The sequence below is a fragment of the Culex quinquefasciatus genome, chromosome 3 (genome assembly GCF_015732765.1).
Source record: "Culex quinquefasciatus strain JHB chromosome 3, VPISU_Cqui_1.0_pri_paternal, whole genome shotgun sequence".
NCBI lineage: Eukaryota > Metazoa > Arthropoda > Insecta > Diptera > Culicidae > Culex > Culex quinquefasciatus.
In genome coordinates, this window is record NC_051863.1 from 156,562,826 (window position 1) to 156,581,248 (window position 18,423).

Consider the following 18,423-nt stretch of genomic DNA (forward strand, 5'->3'; position numbering starts at 1 on the left):
AATTCTAAATCACTTTAGAGTACACTCAACCCCCGGTTCTTGGTCACTTTTTCGTTGGACACTTTTTTAGTTTGAACCCCGATGGTTTGACATAGTCAAACTAAAAAGTGGCGAACTGTCACTTTTTACACGGAACTCACACATACTATCAAAAGTGTGTGTGTGAGAGCTTCGTGTAAGAAAGGTGTCAAACTAAAAAGTGACCCTTTTCGTTTGACAACAATTGGTGTCAAACCATCAGGGTTTCAGTGTTGTTTATGGGATTTTTTTTTCGTGATTCGATTATCCGAAGTGAAATTTTTCTGAGGCCTTCGGATAATCGAGTCTGGACTGTATTTTTTTTTTTGGTTTATTTATTTTTGAAGCATAGCATAACTAAAATAGTTGTTTTTTTTTAATTTTCAATCAATTTTTGAAAATACTGATTTTTTAAATAATGAAAAACTTGTGTCAAAGAATTTGAAGAATTCTAAATTTTTAATTTTTATTTCTAGATTTCATGCAATTGTTGTACCTATTTTGTTCTTTTTTAAATTTTTTAATTTTAAATACCGTCATCAGGGGTGACATTGGGTCTGGGGGTGAGGTTGGGTCATACAAAAATGCTGAAATTTGTATGACCCAATTTCACCCCTGATGACAGTACATTTAAAAGATGATTTCCCATCACTCCTGATAGTTTCATGATGATATTTATTTAATGATTAAAGTGAGTAACAGACGATTTGAGGTTGAAATTTTGCCATCCGCAAAGCGAGCTTTCAAACTGTTAAAAAATCGAGCCGATTTGATCTAATAGAAGCAAGTAGTACCAAGTAGCACACTTTGTTCGCCAAAAGATTTCCGAACTTGTTGTTGAACTCATTTACTATGTTTCCCCAACGTCCTGAGAACTCTTGAACGCTGGAAAAAGCGCACGTTTTCTGTTGTTGAACATCTCTTAACCTGTTAGAAATGTGCTTGGTTTAATTAAGTATTACCAGCGCACGTCCTTCTTGCATAGAGAACGTTTGTTGAACATGTCATAAGAACTCTTGACTATAAGATTCTGAACCGGGTTGGATAACGTCGTTAGAACCGTTTAGCAACATTCTGCCTTTAAGATTCAGGAGGAGTTAGGCAAACGTTTTTATAACCGTTCAAGAACATATCGTGGCAGACAAGAATGTTTAACAGGCTTTTCATAAAATATGTACAAGGTGTTCGCTCAAAAGTTATTTTTTCTTCATTAAAACCTTTATTTGTGAGAAATGTCGCTTTACGATATTTAACTACCACTTTTTGTAATTTATTAGTTTGGACAGGGATACGCCATTTATGAATGATGGATAATAAAAAAATATCAACCATAAAAAATCATTCAATTTCTTAATTATGTTTTGGATTTTTTCAATTATGTTTGAGTGCTAACATCGCTTGCTACTACTACTCTACTACTGCTGCTGGTTCCCGGTGCAGTATTTTCAGTTTTCCTTTTTGATGAAGAATGGCTCAGGGCAAGTATCGAAACCAAGATCACTCCAAATGTCAAGTCCGGGCGCGCGTCTGCTTTTTTCCACGAGAGGTTATGTTGGATGAGCAGGCCTAAACGTAAATAAGAAGTCTGCGGTCATCTAGGTTTTACCAAGTTCACTAACAGTTTGCCAAAACTTCTTTCGAACATAAGCTGTTTCTGTTTTAGAACTATCCTTGCTTGTTTCGTCAACATGTCCGTGCTCGGTGTTTAGAACACGAACGCGAACTTCACATAAACAACTAGTTTACGAGAAATCCCAGCCGAAGCCAAAAGTCAAATCTACTATGTTATCACGTTTAGCAAACTGAAATGAAACATCATGTCTGCAAATGTCATTTTGCTTTTCGAGTTCTACAAGCATGTTGCATTGAGATCAGAATAAACTTCAAAATGAACTGTTCGTAATCCGGTGCTAGATTTGGCATTTGTGTTACACAGCCATGTTGAACAATGGTTTTTTGGTCAAAATGTGAACAATTGACCAAATTTGTTGACACTTGTTCAATTATTAACGAATAAAAACACTTATGCAACAATTGTTGAACAACAAAATAAAGAGCGATGTTTTTCTTGCTACTTGGGAAGCATATTGAGATATCGTGACGGCCATTTTTAAACCGCTATCTTTTCCAGACTCAATTATCCGAAGGCCTTAGAAAAATTTCTTTTAACTTATTACCTGATTGTTTTGCAGATCAAAAAAAAATACGAAGATTTTCAATTTCAATTTGGTTTTATTTGTGAATAATCAATTTACAATGAGTTCATTTAGGTACACAACAGAGTTTTGGTGTTCCTTTCAGCTGTGATTTACATTCAATCGAAAAATTATTACTTATAACTATGGAATAGACAAGAGTAAGAAAAAGTTTTCAAAAAACTAACAGAAAGTGCAATGGGAAAAGGATAGATAGAGAGAAAGTTTAAAACTAGATCACAGACAAAAATAATATCAATTATAGATGTGCTTGATCATCAGCTCCCCGAGGGCCAGAAATTGCTCTGCCTTGTTACAGCAGCTCCGAAACCGCGCCTCATCTGCCCAACTGCAGGAACGGCTGCGCTCGTACTTCGCTGAGGAGAGTGGGACGCTGCTGCTTTCTTCTTCCTCTTTTCATGCTCCTCGAGGTAAGCCTTGCGCGCGACGCATCCGCGGTAATTGCCGGTATGGTTGCCGTCACAGTTCACGCACTTTACGCGCGGCTTAGTTTGTTCTGCGTTTTCCCCCAAGTCCGCCTTTCGTGGCAGTGCGCACGCCTCCGAGGTGTGACTCACCGCACTTCACGCAGCGGGGCCGGAGTTCCGCGAGCCATGGCCGAATTTCTGGCAACGGTGGCATTGCGCTACGTCTGTCGGATTCTTGGTGTAAAACCGCCAGTTTACCCAAAACCATCCAGTGTCCACAAATTGGAGGTGGTCTTCGTTCCGTTGGAGAATTGTTCTTTTTGGCGTCGGCACTTTTTCCGTGCATCATCGTCGTCGTCGTCGTCGGTAGTGCTGCTACCGTCGGTATTGTTGTTATTTTCTTCGTCGTCGCTCAGCATCTGGAACTCGTTCCTGATGGGGATGTTGGCGGATGTTGATGTGCCACTGGTCGTGGCACCGGAAGTACCGGAACGGGTTCGCACTGGTGATCTCGGAACATACCCGGGATGTAGTAACTTTTTGTCGATTCCATCTGCGCTCACGCTCCCCTGCGCGATGGCGGCCGACACGGCGTTGGTTTGTTTACCTTTTTGCACGGCCGGTAGACGAACTTCGCGGGTTTTCGAGGCCGCACTCGAACTGCCACGGCCACGGCCGGCCTTTGGCATGCTGCAGAAGCAAACTCGCGGCTAATCACGGTAAACTACGACAAAAAAAAATCGAAAAAACGATGGAGCACTAAGCACTTGACTGCTGCTTGCTCTCGTGCGTACACGGAGGTGAAAAAATACGAAGATATTTAAAAACATTTGATTGAATTAGTTTCATTTCAAAACTGGACTGTCATCGAAATCAGAATTCGACCATTCAATTACTACCAGCAGTATGATATATTTAGTTGTGGGACATTGAAACACGACGATACTACCACGATTAAAATCCAAACAGTAAAGATTTGTTTTAAAATACTCACATCCTGCGGCGAACGACCTGACTTCTCCCAAACTTACGCCACGTAATCCGCATCGTCCTCGTCGTCGTGTTCCTCCTCGTCGTCCTCGCGGTCGTAGTCCTTCTTCTTGCGCGAGTAGGCCCGCTTCGCGGCAGTGGCCGGCGGCAACTGGTCCGTTTCGCCGTGGAGCAGCGAGTTTTTGTACGCCATCAGCGGCTGCCAGTCCTCGGACCGGCTCGACGGGATTCCCGCGTTCAGGCGACGCTCCAGGAAGCTGAGACTGAGAGGAATTTGATTTTATTAGCATTTGTTAGAGGTTTAGACTTTCCCACAACTCACATCAACTTCTTGTCCTGCTTGATCAGCTTGTTGGTCAGCTCGGCCAGCGCTTCCAGGAAGGCAATGCAGGGCGGCGGAGCGGACGGATCTTCGTACCCATCGGCGGGCACCGTCACCGCGAACAGAATCCCGGCCCGGTGGAACACCGTTATCGCTTCCCGGTTCTTGACCGCGTCCAGTCCGAACGAGAGCGCGAACCGCTTGGCCAGTTCTTTGAGGTCGGCGAACTCTTGCGAGTTGCGAGAGACGCGACCGCCCGGCGACGCGTCCTGGATGTCCTTGAAGATGTTGATCAGGCTGAGACACATGGTCATGGCGCAGTTGACCTTGTTGATTTCGCGCGTCTTACCGAGCGTCGTTTTGATGATGTCGCCGTACTCGTTGTAGCACTGAAAGTAAATAAAGTATTTTTTTATTGAAAAGTTGAAATTTTAGTTAGTATTAGACTCATTCTGAGTCATCCATTTTTAGTTAAGACCATTTTTGTAATTATGAATGTTAGATTTTGTCTGCCAAATCATTTAATGATTTTGTTATGTATTTTACCTTAAACTTCATTCTGCACCAACTTTTTAATTTTTACTTTAAATTTCTGATTTAAAAACAAAAAAAAATAGAATTTTTGCATTTTAGAAACTGAAAGTATTAGAATATTCAAATTTATGAATTTGAAACATCTCAGTATAGTAGAATTCTAAAATTTCAGACTCTTATAATTGAAGAATCAAACAATATTAGAATTTCACATTTTTAAGATCCTTTGCATTGAAAAAACATTTTGTATTCTAAGTTTTTTGTTTTTGAATTTATGATTTTAATATTTTTTATGCTCGCGTTCAACTCTGAAATTTTTAAAGTTTTGATTTTATATTTCTTTTTGGTATCATATAAGATTTTTGGAATTTCAAAATTTTAGAAATTATGGTACATAATATATATGGTATCATAGAATTCTTGAGTTCAAAAAGTACAGAATTTTAAAGTTCTAGAATTTTACAATTTCGAATTTTAAAATTGTACAGTTTTTAAAATTTTAGAATTTTTAAATCAAATAATAGTTTAAAATTTTCAAATCTGTATTTTTTTGGATTTACAGAATTTTTGAATTCAAAATCCTTAGAATTATAAAATTGCATTTAATTCTGCAAAAATGATTTTTAAATTTGTAAATTATACACATCAGAATTTTAAAATTTTAATGGCTAAAAATGTTAGATCTCTTGAATCATACAATTCTTACAGTTTCAAATTTGTCAAATTGTGGAATTTGTATTCTTTTAAACTATACAAGTTTAAAATGTCAGAATTTTAGGATTCAAAGAGTTCTTAAATTCAAAAAATTTCAGAAATTTTTGGATCTGTTAGTTATATAATTGCTTATTTTGGATATCAAAATTTATAAATATTCTAATTTTTATGCATCATGAATTTAAGAATTTTAGACTTCTAGAGTTATCGAATTTCGGAATTAATTTTTTTATTTTTATTTGTAAATTTTAGAAATAAAAATCCAGAACTTGAAATTTTAGAAAGTTTTTATAATTTAAATTTCTTGTATTTTAGAATTAAGGATTTTTTAATTACAGCCTTTTTTATTTTAGAATTTGAAACTTTGTTGAATTCTAATTTTTTAAACTTTCACAATTGTTTACCTTTTAAATTTTCGATTTTTGATTTTGGTTTTAAATTTTACAACTTCAGAATCTAGATTTAAGAATTTTTAGAAATTTTTAATTCTTACGATTTTTAAAGTTGTTTTTAATTTAAAATTGAGAAGTTCAGATTTTCGGATTTTTGAATCTAAAAATTTAAAAACTTTCGAAGCATAGAATTTAAGAAATTTTAAAATCATAAAAATCTTGAATTTAAGAATGTTTGGATTAATAAATTTTACATTTTTTATATGAGAACTGTCATTTCTAGCGCTGCTCCATTTGAAATTTTAAAATCTTGGTGTGTTTTTATTTTCATACATACAATACTTTTGAAATTTCAGGTTCTTTTAAATTTCAGGAACTTTAGATTTTTCTAAATTTTTTTTTTTAGAATTTAAAATATGTATTTTCGTAATATTTAATAATTTTTAATTTAAATGTTTTTTTTTTGTGTTTTGAATTTGTAATTTTTTTTCATCATATAGATTTTTGGTTTTTATAATTAGGATTTTTAATTAGCAAATTTTAATTTAAAAAAAAATTGAGGAGTTTTAATAGAGATTTTTTTAATGGTCCATTTATTTTAATGTCTATAATTTTTCTGAATTTCTGTAATTTTTTTTTTTTTTTTGGTAAATGGTAGAATTTGTATTTTTTTAATAAGGGACCATCCATAAACCACGTGGCCACTTTTATCAAATCTATTTTTATTTTTTGTTTTTATATTAACCCTCTACAACCCAACCCCGCCTATAGACGGGCTTCGATTTAAAAAATCGCCAAAAATCCATTTTTCAACCAATTTTTGATCTTCAAAAAGCATTGGAAAGAAGAACTTTTAAAATTTTGGGAAAATTTTAGGGTTTGAGGTTTGACTTGTTTTATGTGACTTTGCCAATGTTTTTAAAAATGTAATTTTTTTAGGGGTCAACTTTGGCTGTGTTTTTTACTAACATTTCCTATATTTGAAGTAAACAGAAGTATGCAGTAATTTTTCTAGTGCCCCAGCCTATGCCTCTACGCATTTATTTACAATTTAAATGATAATGGTTCCATTTTATAGCAGAAAATGTGAAAAACATGCAAAAAATTGAAAAAGTGACTGTAAAAACATGAAAAAATTAGATAGGCGAAATGTAATGATAGGAGGTGGTATAGTAGGCCAAATACTACCAAAAACAAACTACCAAAAACAAACATAAACAAGATAAATACAAATTAAAATACTAAAAATGAAACAAGAAAAACATAAAACAAGAGAGGTAAAGTTTTTCGTAGAACAACAGTTGCTCAAAATGACCTCCTGAACACGGAAAAATAAAAATTCTCGAAAAAAATTTGGGCAGTAGAGGGTTAATTACAATTTGAGAATTTAAAGTTTTTGAACTTTAGAAGTATTAAATTCCAGAATTTTTGAAATTTGACAATTATTGATTTTTAAATTATTTAAAATTTATAAAAATTAGGAAGTAAAACATTTTGAGTATAAGATTTTTTTTGGATTTTTGATTTTATTAAATTTTAAAATCTAACTATTTAAAATTTTGGAAACATAGATTTTCAATTATAAAATTTAACAAACCTTAATTTTTAATTTTAGAGCTTCAAAATTTTTAAGTCATGCAACTTTAACAATTTTATAAAAATGTAAATTTAACAATTATTGATGTTTTGGATTTTTACCTTGTATTTTTTAACTTTTAAGATTTAAGGAGTTTATATTTTCTGATTTTGTTTTAATTTTACAATCTTTGGTTTTAAAATTATAGGATTCTAGAAATTTTTATTTTTTTCTTTTTTGGTTTTTGAATTTGAAAACAAATCAGAAGTTTTAGCATCTTAAAAATCACGAACATTTTAGAATTATAATATTCAAGTATTTTATGATATTTAATTTGTTTGAAACTTTAAAATCAAACAATTCTTGAATTTTATTCATAAAAATTCGATTTGTAAATTTTAAAAATTTTGAATTTTTAAATTCAAGATTATGAATAATAGAATGATAAAATTGCTTGGAATTTTTATTTTGAAATTGTACAATCTTAAAATTTAAAAACTTAAGGGGCATAGAATATTAAAAAAAGTCGAATCTAGAAATGTTTGGATTTTTGAATTTGTAAATTTTCGAATTTAAGCATTCTGGAACATTAGAGGGTCACGAATAGAATACGCAACTTTTCTTGACTGCCTCCCAATCTCCGTACTCAGTTTCAAAAGGAAATAATCATGTAAAAGGTATCAACTCACCCTCAAATAGTGCTTAAAGATATCCGCGGCCGACTTCATCGGCAGAATGTTGTACACAATCAGTTTACAATACGCGGCCAAAAAGTTCCTCCGCTTGTGCAGCTCCTCGATGCGCGTCTCGTCGTGACCTTCCTCCTGCTCGGTCGAGAACACGTTCGCCTGGACAAACTCGTTCAGCAAGCCCTGCTGCTCCGCACTCGGCACAAACACCAACTTGCGAATGCTTTCGTTCTGATGGGTGGCGAGCTGATCGCTGAACACCACCACCAGGTCGCAGATGGACATGTAGGCCGCTTCCTGGACGGTGGGGGCGACCTCGTAGTGCATCAGCTCGTTGCACGCGTTGAGGTACTTGTTGAGGTTGGTGGACAGTTCGTCCACTTCGGCTGCCGCCGATCGGTCCATGGTGTTTTCCAGGAAGTAGAGGCCCCAGTTGATGGAGAAGAAGCACGCCTCGATGCAGTAGACGAGGGCTTCGTGCGGGATTCCGTTGTCGCCGGCGTTTTCTGACAGGCTTTCTTCGATGTCCTGGTACAGCGAATCGAACAGGTTCCACGGGTTTAGATTGTGGCACGAGTACAGGATGGAGACCTTTTTGAGGCTGATGTTGACGTTGTAGATTTCGTCTTCGTTGGGGGTTTCTTCGCCGGCGATTAGGTTTCGATAGTCGTCGATGGCTTCCTTGTACCGGTTGACGCACTCGTCGATTACGTTTGATCTGGCCACGTCGCACCGGGTGTAGATGGCGCTTCCCTCTGTGCACAAAAATTCGAACGTCTTCGAGCACGTCTCCAGCACTTCCCGATCAACGTGGATCGACATGATGTGCGTCATTTTGTCCAGCAGCGCCTGCAGGTTCGCCTCCTGCCTGGTCGTCGTGTACAACTCCAGATCGAAGTACTGCGGAATCGCTAGCAGATTCGTCAACTTCTCGCTGTCGGCACTGTACTTGTTCAGCAGCAGCGGCAACGTCTGGATAAAGTGCTCCGTCAGCTTCTGCTTGTCGTCCTGAACCTGCTTGATCTCCTTGGCGCTCAGCGTCATCTTCCGGCTGCTTCCCCGGCCCACCGGAGGTTCCCCCGTCGCAGCCTGCCGCACCGCACTAACCATAATCTCGATCAGCGTCGATTCCTGCTTGTTGTCCAGGGTTTCCTCCGCCGGTCCGGCTCCTCCAGCAGCAAATCCGTCATACACTCCCAGTCCTTGACCATGGGGTTGCTGTCGATAAACGAATCCACCAAGTAAGCTCCGTGTTCGTGCAGTTCCGACTCGATGAAGAACTGCACTAGATCCCGGATCAGCGGGGTGTTGGCGAGCCGCTTCTTGCCGCGCTTCGTGTACGTCACCTGGGCGTCGGCGTCCAGGCAGAACAGGCGCACGTTCAGGAACTCGGCGGCGGCCTGCGCGACTCCACGGTGCGACGAGTACACCAACTCGTACACGATTTCGCAGTCCTTGTCCGTCAGGATGTCCTGGTGAATTCTGAAATGCATACATAAAAAGTAGTCAAAATTTGAATATTTAGTTATATTGTTGAACTGAAAAAATGCTTATCAGCCCAGAAATAGAGTATACAACAGTCAAAAACACAAAGTTTTCCTCTGTAAATTACCAACTGTTTAGGAGCAATTATTTCCATTTTAGAGAAATTATTTCTGTTAACTAAGGGTTTACAAGAATAAGAAAAAGTTTCCAAAAACTATCTAAATTTTTGTATAAAAGTCCATTTTTAAGCGTTTATTTTTTTTATGTATACTGAAACTGAAACACCAAATTGATGTCAAACGAACGGGTCACTTTTTAGTTTGACACTCTTGTTACACAGGGCTGACACTAACTACCAAACGTTTGGTTTGATAGTAATTGTGAGAACTTTTCAGTTTGTCTTTGTTTAACCACCGGGGGTTGAGTATACTTATAAATTCAGGGTTGTTACGGAAAAGTCGAAAAAAAATCCGCGCCGACCGAAACCTCAATCCGCGCCATATATAAAAACGCGACCAGCATTCAAGAAATGTTACTTGATAAAAAAAATGAAACTCGTTTTATGTTTGAAGGAATTAAAGCAAAAACTTTGTGTTGTGTCACCAAAAAAAATCTTTTTGCAAATCAGAGGGACACTACAATAATTTTGAACAATATAAACAAAATAGAAAATTATAAACCAATATAAACAAAATTTAAAAATCTAATAAATAAAATTAACCTTCAAAAATATAAGCTCAAAAAAACCAAAATCTTAAATTTTAATATGATTAAATTTTAGATTTCGAAATTTTAAAAAATTCAGAATCTATGAATTTTAATACAGATTCTTTTGTAAAATTTCATTCCGAATTTAAGAATTTAAGAATTTAAGAATTTAAGAATTTAAGAATTTAAGAATTTAAGAATTTAAGAATTTAAGAATTTAAGAATTTAAGAAGAGTTCGATTTGGAGCGTCGTTCCGTCGGTTCGTTTGATTTTTTCGCGTCTGCGGCTGGCTCTGGTCGCTTCGATGACAACCAGTTCGCCAGTTCGATTTGGAGCGTCGTTCCGTCGGTTCGTTTGATTTTTTCGCGTTCGCCGTCGGAATATTTTGGTGTTTTTCGGGATCGTATAGATTCCAGAGACAAGCAGACGCTGAATTGGTGAGCTCGTTCCTTTAAGGAACATTCTACTCAAAAGATTCTTGAAATATGTTTAAGTCTATCTTATCTACGTTTCGTTCAGCCTATTAAATTTAATTTTCTACCCGGGTAGATGTTGTAGTTGAAATGTTGCGATCGTATTTCTAGTTTGTCGAGGTTCACATTCAGCCGGGTTTCTTTGTTTTTTGTAATTGTTTAATGAGAAGATTCGTTTTAAATTTCGCGCTAGATATACACCACCTTACAACTCGACCAGTCGTTTCCCGTGATAAGACTTCCGCTTAGTAATTTAGCTCGTAAAGCATGACAATGAATGTTAATTCAACGTGATTATTTAATTCCTTTTCATAACATCGTATCTTCTCAGTCATTTATTGGTTGCTTATTTTATAATAATTCAAAATTCAAATCGTTTCTACTCCATGGTCGGTTTACTCTATGTAAATGTTATGCTGAGTATAATATTTCAACATTTAATTACATACTATTTTGATTCTTCTTTCCACAGCCGGCTGTCTAAGATTGAATCATAAATGCTAAATTCAACAGCAAATAAACGGGAATTGTCTCATCAGCAGCATTCGATTGTTTGCCTTGAGAATAATACATCACCCTATAAACAAAACTTATTGATTTTTGGGTCACATCATCATCTTCTATGATGAATCCTGACCATTACCCTTACCCACTAACAAAATCCCAAGTAGAAGTAGTTTTTCCGGCACACGTGGGGGTGTGGATATCGTATAGAACCCACCCTTGGTAGCAACCTGTGCTAACTAACATTCCCGCCCCAATCCCCCGAGATCTACAAACTGACATGGCGGGCGCCGTTGGTGGCCAATGACTGTTACTTATTCGCACCTGCTCTAGTTTTGATGATCTTGTTGTTTTATCTTTTCAGCGCATTCATGCATGCTGTTGATAAGAGAAACATCATAGATCGTTGAATCCTTTGAATGGTAGTGCTGATAGGATATTACGGTCCTGTTCAGCAACGGAGAAGGACAACCATGGGTGGTCTCTCATGCTCATGCTCATGCTCAATTTAAGAATTTAAGAATTTAAGAATTTAAGAATTTAAGAATTTAAGAATTTAAGAATTTAAGAATTTAAGAATTTAAGAATTTAAGAATTTAAGAATTTAAGAATTTAAGAATTTAAGATTTTAAGAATTTAAGAATTTAAGAATTTAAGAATTTAAGAATTTAAGAATTTAAGAATTTAAGAATTTAAGAATTTAAGAATTTAAGAATTTAAGAATTAAGGAATTTAAGAATTTAAGAATTTAATAATTTAAGAATTTAAGAATTTAAGAATTTAATAATTTAAGAATTTAAGAATTTAAGAATTTAAGAATTTAAGAATTTAAGAATTTAAGAATTTAAGAATTTAAGAATTTAAGAATTTAAGAATTTAAGAATTTAAGAATTTAAGAATTTAAGAATTTAAGAATTTAAGAATTTAAGAATTTAAGAATTTAAGAATTTAAGAATTTAAGAATTTAAGAATTTAAGAATTTAAGAATTTAAGAATTTAAGAATTTAAGAATTTAAGATTTAAGAATTTAAGAATTTAAGAATTTAAATTTAAGAATTTAAATTTAAGAATTTAAGATTTAAGAATTTAAGAATTTAAGAATTTAAGATTTAAGAATTTAAGAATTTAAGAATTTAAGAATTTAAGAATTTAAGAATTTAAGAATTTAAGAATTTAAGAATTTAAGATTTAAGAATTTAAGAATTTAAGAATTTAAGAATTTAAGAATTTAAGAATTTAAGAATTTAAGAATTTAAGAATTTAAGAATTTAAGAATTTAAGAATTTAAGAATTTAAGAATTTAAGAATTTAAGAATTTAAGAATTTAAGAATTTAAGAATTTAAGAATTTAAGATTTTAAATTTTATTTGTGATTTTTGAGATTTCCGTTTTATTTTTGTTTTCAAATTTTTTTTAAATTTAATATTTTTTAGTTTTCAAATTTTGATTTTTTTTTAATTTTGATTTTTTTTGAGTTTTGAATTTCAGATTTTTAAAATTCTGAATTTAGAAATTTCAGATTTTTTAAATTACGATTTTAAAAATTCGAAAAAAATTAAGCCTGAATTTTAAACATTTTTATTAAAAAATATAAAAAAAAGTTTCGAAATTTTGAAATTTGAATTTTGAATGATGGAGCATTAATTTTTGAATGTTCTGATCTTTTTATTTTTCACCAAGAATGTGTAAAAAATACTGTAAGTTAATGTTGTTAATATTCGAAAAACAAACATTCAAACACTTTAAATCATTTAAAAAATTACAAAATATCAAAAAAATCTACAAAAATAAACAAAAAATCAATGAAATTTTAAAAATTTAAAAGGGAAAGGAAAACAACAAAAAAAATCTTAAAGTTTTTTAATTTTTTTTTTGCAATTTTTCTTTATATTTCTATTTTTAATTATTCAGGATTTTTTTTTTGTTTAGAAATGTTTTATGATTTTTTTATTTGCTTTTTTATAATTTTTTTCAATACTAAAATCTTAAAATTAAGATTTTTGATCGAATGTTTCATTTTATAATTCTGAATGACACTAAAATCTCAATAATTTGACAATTATTGATGTCAAATCATTCGGGTTCTATTTTTTTTTTGTTTGACCAACCTCTTAACACGGTGCTCACACACACTACCAAACCAATTGTTTCGCTCACGCCGTGCAAGGCATTTAGTTAAGATAAGGTAAGGCGGGGTTTCCAGCTATCAAAACATTGTTAGCACTGAAACCGGATCTTGTACTGATCGTTTCCAAAGCAAATTTCACCGGATTTTTTTTTCTGTAAGGTTGTTAAGCCAAAAAACGCTTTGAAATGAATTTTATTTTTTGAAAATTATTTTTTTTTGCGTTTTTCATTTTAGTTCAGTAGTTAAATTGACCCGGAAAACGGTAAAATTACCGCTTTTTTAAAGTATTGCTTGATAAATAATAAAATTTAAAAGAATTAATGTTTTTAATTTATATAATTATCACAGCTATGCATTGTTTGTTGACTGGGCTGCAAAGAGTACAGGGTCAGCAATAACTTTCATTTGGGTTTAGATATCTCAAAGCAGTGCTGCCAAACTAACAAACTTGATAACTAAACGGAAAGCTTATTTTTATATAGTACTTGTTCGGTAGCTGGGTGTTGTTAACTGAGCGAAAAAACAAACAAACGTCAAAAGTAAAAATAAAGCAAAACGATCGAGGGGTTAGTGGATGCAAAAAAAAATGCCAAAAATAACTTTAAAGTTTTCAGAAAGTTGCATGTTTATAGTTTTAAAAGATTTTGCTATTGGTGAGTTACATTAATTTTTATTTTTTGTTAAGAAAATATAATGCATCGATGTATCTTGTCATTTTTCGATCAGCCCAGTTAGCGAACAAATAGTGTGTAAATATATCTTATGTTTTTCATTAACAATTTTATATACACTCAACCCTCAATTTTCAAAAAATCAGATTGTTTAGAAAATGAACCTTGTTCATCAATAATGTCATTAATAATCTTTCTTCAGAGCAAATTTTTCTCGGATTTTTACAAAATTTATATTTGCAAAAAAAAACAATACTACCTATCACAAGATTTTTTTTTACTTATGAATTTTTTTTATTAACTTAATTTTTGCAATTTTCAATTTTGTATTACTCTTAATTAACCCTCTACTGCCCATTTTTTTTCTAAAAATTTGATTTTTCTATGTTTAGGAGGGTATTTTGAACAATTTTTTTTCACGGAAAACTTTTTTTTCTTGTTTTATGTTTTTCTTGTTTTATTTTTAGTAGTTTAACTAGCATTTATCTTGTTTAGTTTATTTATGTTTTGATAGTATTTCTGGAGTTTTTTTTAAATGTCCAATAAACCAAATTTTCAGATTTTTTTTTTTTGATGTTTTTTAATACTCCTGACTCAAGGCGGTTTCAAAAACACCCAACAAGCAAAAACTGGAAATTTAGTTTATTGGACCTTTTCAAAAAAAACTCCAGTTTTGTCCTATTTTACCAACTCCTATCATTACATTTTGCCTTGCCAATTTTTTCATGCTTGTTTTTCACATTTTCTGCACCAATACCATTAAAATTTAAAAAAAAAATTACAGTATATTTTTTTTATTCAAAATATAGAAAATGTTAGTAAAAAAACACAGCCAAAGTTGACCCCACAAAAAAATGAAATTTTTAAAAACATTGCCAAAGTTACATAAAATAAGTCAAACTTCCAAACCTAAAATTTTCTAATATTTTTAAGAGTTCTTCTTTCCAATGCTTTTTAAAGATCAAAAGTAGGCTGAAAATGGTTTTTTGGAATTTTTTTGGATCGAAGCCCGTCTAGAGGGCAGGGTTGGGTCGTAGAGGGTTAATTGAATTAGCTTTATTAGTTTTTTCCAACAAGACTCCATGCAAATTTGGCAATTTGTCATACAGGATAGGCATGCGACTATTTGAAATCTAATTATCTTGAGAAGGTTATTTTCTGATCGATTTGGTGTCTTGAGCAAGGATGTTGAATAAGATTAGGACTTTTCAGAAAAAAGGGACACAGAAAAACACAGTTTTTTTTTTGAGTTTTTTTAAATAAGTTTTTTTAAATTTAATTTTGTCGCCTTTTTAAATGACGAAATTTCGGAAACTATTAGTTTAATTCTCATTGTTAAAAAATAAAGTTTGATGAAAAGGGCAGACACCTTACATTTTTTTTAAATCTATATTTTGAGATTTTTAGTTTGAACTAACACTCACACTTTGGAGCTAAAATTATCATAAAATACAGTACAAATCAACAGTAAAATCTTTCAATATTGAGTGTGATTTTTATCTTTCCGAATTATATATTTTTAATTAGGGGAAATTTTTTTTTTTTTTTTTTGGGAGGGTGATCCAGCCGCACATCGTTGATGTCGAAACCTCTAAACTGGGCCCTCGTCCTGTCACGTCCGTCAGTAGTCTTGTCGTACATTACAACTAGAACCAGATCTGCCAATGAATTAGTACACTTCGACCAAATAAACACTGACGCTGTATGGATCTGACTCTAGAATAAATGCACAGTTGTGTGTTATTCATAAGTCCAAAATGTTCAATTATTCATATAAGTCCAAATATTCATTTGCGGATAACTACCTAACTTGAATTGAATACAAGATTTAAAGCAACCTATCCGAAAGCTACTCTTCTCTCAAATACCCGACATTTTAATTAATAGCCAAAAAATCTAGAACGTTTCTTTTAAAACCTGTCTGGCTTCTTTAAAAAAAAAAACAAAAACAAAAAAAAAAATAAATTAACAGTTCATATTTTACAAGTCATGAATTAAAAAAGAGACGACCATTTGATCGTCAGAATTCCAGTAGACCCTCAATTCGCAACAATGGTAGATACAATCATAATCCGACAGTCGTTAGTTCAACAGATCAACGAATTTAGTCTGATATCATTTCACTATTGATTGATCGAGACTCTATGGAAATTTTGACAAATCAGAATGGTTTTTATGCTACTTGAATGAAAATCACCGATTCTGATAGAATTACTAAATTCACTGTTACTAATTTTGTCCCTAAATAACTAAAGGCAAAGTATAAAAAGTTGATATTTATAGTTAAAATCCTAAATTCTACAAACACTATTTTTTTAAACCCGCATCCTAACCTGACACCCACATTAAGATAGGGAAAATCACATCTGTAGCGGTTCATTGTACAAATGTGATATTTCCACTATCAGAGAACCTCCTTGTCTCGATGACAGCTTACCGGCCATCGATTAAGCCCTGAGACTACGCCAAAGTGGGTTCTCGCAGCATGAAGTGGTGTCCATGTGTAAAAATGGAAGCTTCAGCAATATACTGAACACTTCGATTTTAATTCCACATCGAATCAAATCATACTCTTTGCCAAACAAGCATCATACCTATGACACTCATTATGACAAAGCCCAGGGATATTTTTAATTAGGGGAAATTTGCAAGTGTTTTAATTATATATTTGAATATATTTACTTTTGAAAGTAGTACACTGTCGATTTACGCATAATTGTCTCATGTAACTAGAGTCCAACGAGCAAACCTCGCGTAGAACGGCAGTAAATCAAACAATGGTCAAATAATTGTTAAAAAGCGATTAAGAATACTCACTTCAAAATGTTAATCACCAGCTTGACCGCGTGCACGGCCGCCTCGAACTCCTTGTCCAGCGTCATCGCCACGATGCGGTCCTTAAACTTGGACGTAAACAGCTCCAGCTTGCCCTTCAACTCCTCGTTCTCGTACAGCGGCAGCAGCGCCTGCAGGCAGCGCAGCCGCACCTCGCCGACCTTGTCGTGCAGCGTCCAGCCGATGTACTTGAGGTACGAATCGTCCAGGAAGTTCTGCGAAAACTTCTGCATCCAAATGCCGATCTCCGACATGCAGATGGCGCGAATCTCCGGCAGCGTGTCCCGATAGCGGTGCACAAACACCGACTTGAACATGTACGTGAGCATGTTCTTGATTTCGTCCATGTTTTCCTCCAGCTCGGTTCGCTTGGCCATCAGGGATTCCAGGCGGTCCGGGGCTCGCTTGTCACGGGGCTTCAACCGTTCGGCGTCGTACTGGCGGGCGGCGTTGTCAAAGTTGACGGACACGAGCAGCGCAACGTCCACGAGGGCGGTCATCAGCTTCATCGCGGCGAGGGTGGCCGTGTGACGGAACGCACGAACCTGCGAATCGGACAGACCGGTCAGCAGTGAGATGACGTTGTCCATCAGGAACTGGTCGTAGATGATCGAGTACTGGCACTGCTTCACCAACGTCTGCACAAAGTCACAGAAATTCATCTTGAACTTCTTCCACTGCTGCCCGGGCATAATCAGCGGATATTCGTGGCTGTCCTCGTCAAACTCCTCCGTCATCTTCCGGATGATCGCCGTGTGCTCCATGGTCTGCTGCATTTCCGCCGTAATCTTCCCTTTGCAACCGCTCGCGTGCACGAAAAAGTTCATCAACGCAATCAGCGCCGAATCCTTGTCCAGCTTGTAACTCTCGATCCAATCGTCCACAATGCCCGTAATCGCCGACTTGGAATGTCTCAAAATGTAGTACAAACTGTTCTCGTCCATGGTGCTCTCCCGGTCCGTCACCACGACCCGATCATCCGCCTCGTGATAAACCCGCTTCTCCTTGGGCTCCTTCGGCGTGGCTCCCTCCCCGCGTGCCTTCCGCGGCGCTTTCCTCTTCTTCTGCAGCTCCTGCCGCTGCTCGAACCTCCCCGCCCCGAAAAAGATATCGTCATCGTCCTCGTCGATGATCGGCGCCTTCAACGGAACTCCTCCGCGCGCTCTCAACCGAGTCATACGCCCTACCCGACCACCCCCCGTCGGTTGCGGACCAGCTGCCACAGCAACAGCGGAACCACCCTCCTCCGGGTGATGTTCCTCCGATGGACCCTCTCCGGCTCCGCCGGAAGACCAACTTTCGTTGTGGGGCTCACTATGGAAAAAAGTAGGTCAAATCACGCAAAATTACACATTTTGATTAGAGCCAACCTGTGGTACGGTGGCTCGATCGGTTCGTCGAAATCCGGGGGCGGTTCGTCCATCCGAATTCGTTTTCCTCCGCGGCGATGCATTTTTGCGCAAATTTCCGACCCTTCTGAAAGTTTGTAAACAAAGCGGGACGCTTTCAAGTTATTTCACTTTTTCTTAAGATAGACTAAGAATTTGTTACGTACCTTAATAGATTTTCGAACCCTCTGCAAGAGGGTAAGCGAATTTAGTGGAAAATACTCTGAAAACGGTTTATTTTAATTTAAAATCATAAATTTTCACCAACTCAAACAAAATTTCCCAAAATGTCTGGCGTTGGCGCTGAGCAAACTGTCACAACACGTTGAGCGTCACAAACATCACGCGTCTGTCGAGAGTTTGATTCGACGA

At 35.2% G+C, this 18,423-nt stretch overlaps 1 protein-coding gene across 1 annotated transcript; it reads right to left on the bottom strand.

The window, feature by feature from the left end:
- Nucleotides 1-3,528: 3,528 nt before the first annotated feature.
- LOC6042308 (cohesin subunit SA-1) lies at nt 3,529-18,360 on the bottom strand. Its single transcript, XM_038262942.1, is given in 7 exon segments — nt 3,529-3,894; nt 3,954-4,342; nt 7,859-9,021; nt 9,024-9,340; nt 16,646-17,977; nt 18,034-18,139; nt 18,219-18,360. Coding segments are annotated over 6 exon segments (3,510 nt in total). The 5' UTR covers nt 18,117-18,139; nt 18,219-18,360; the 3' UTR covers nt 3,529-3,668.
- Between the last annotated feature and the right edge of the window lie 63 nt (nt 18,361-18,423).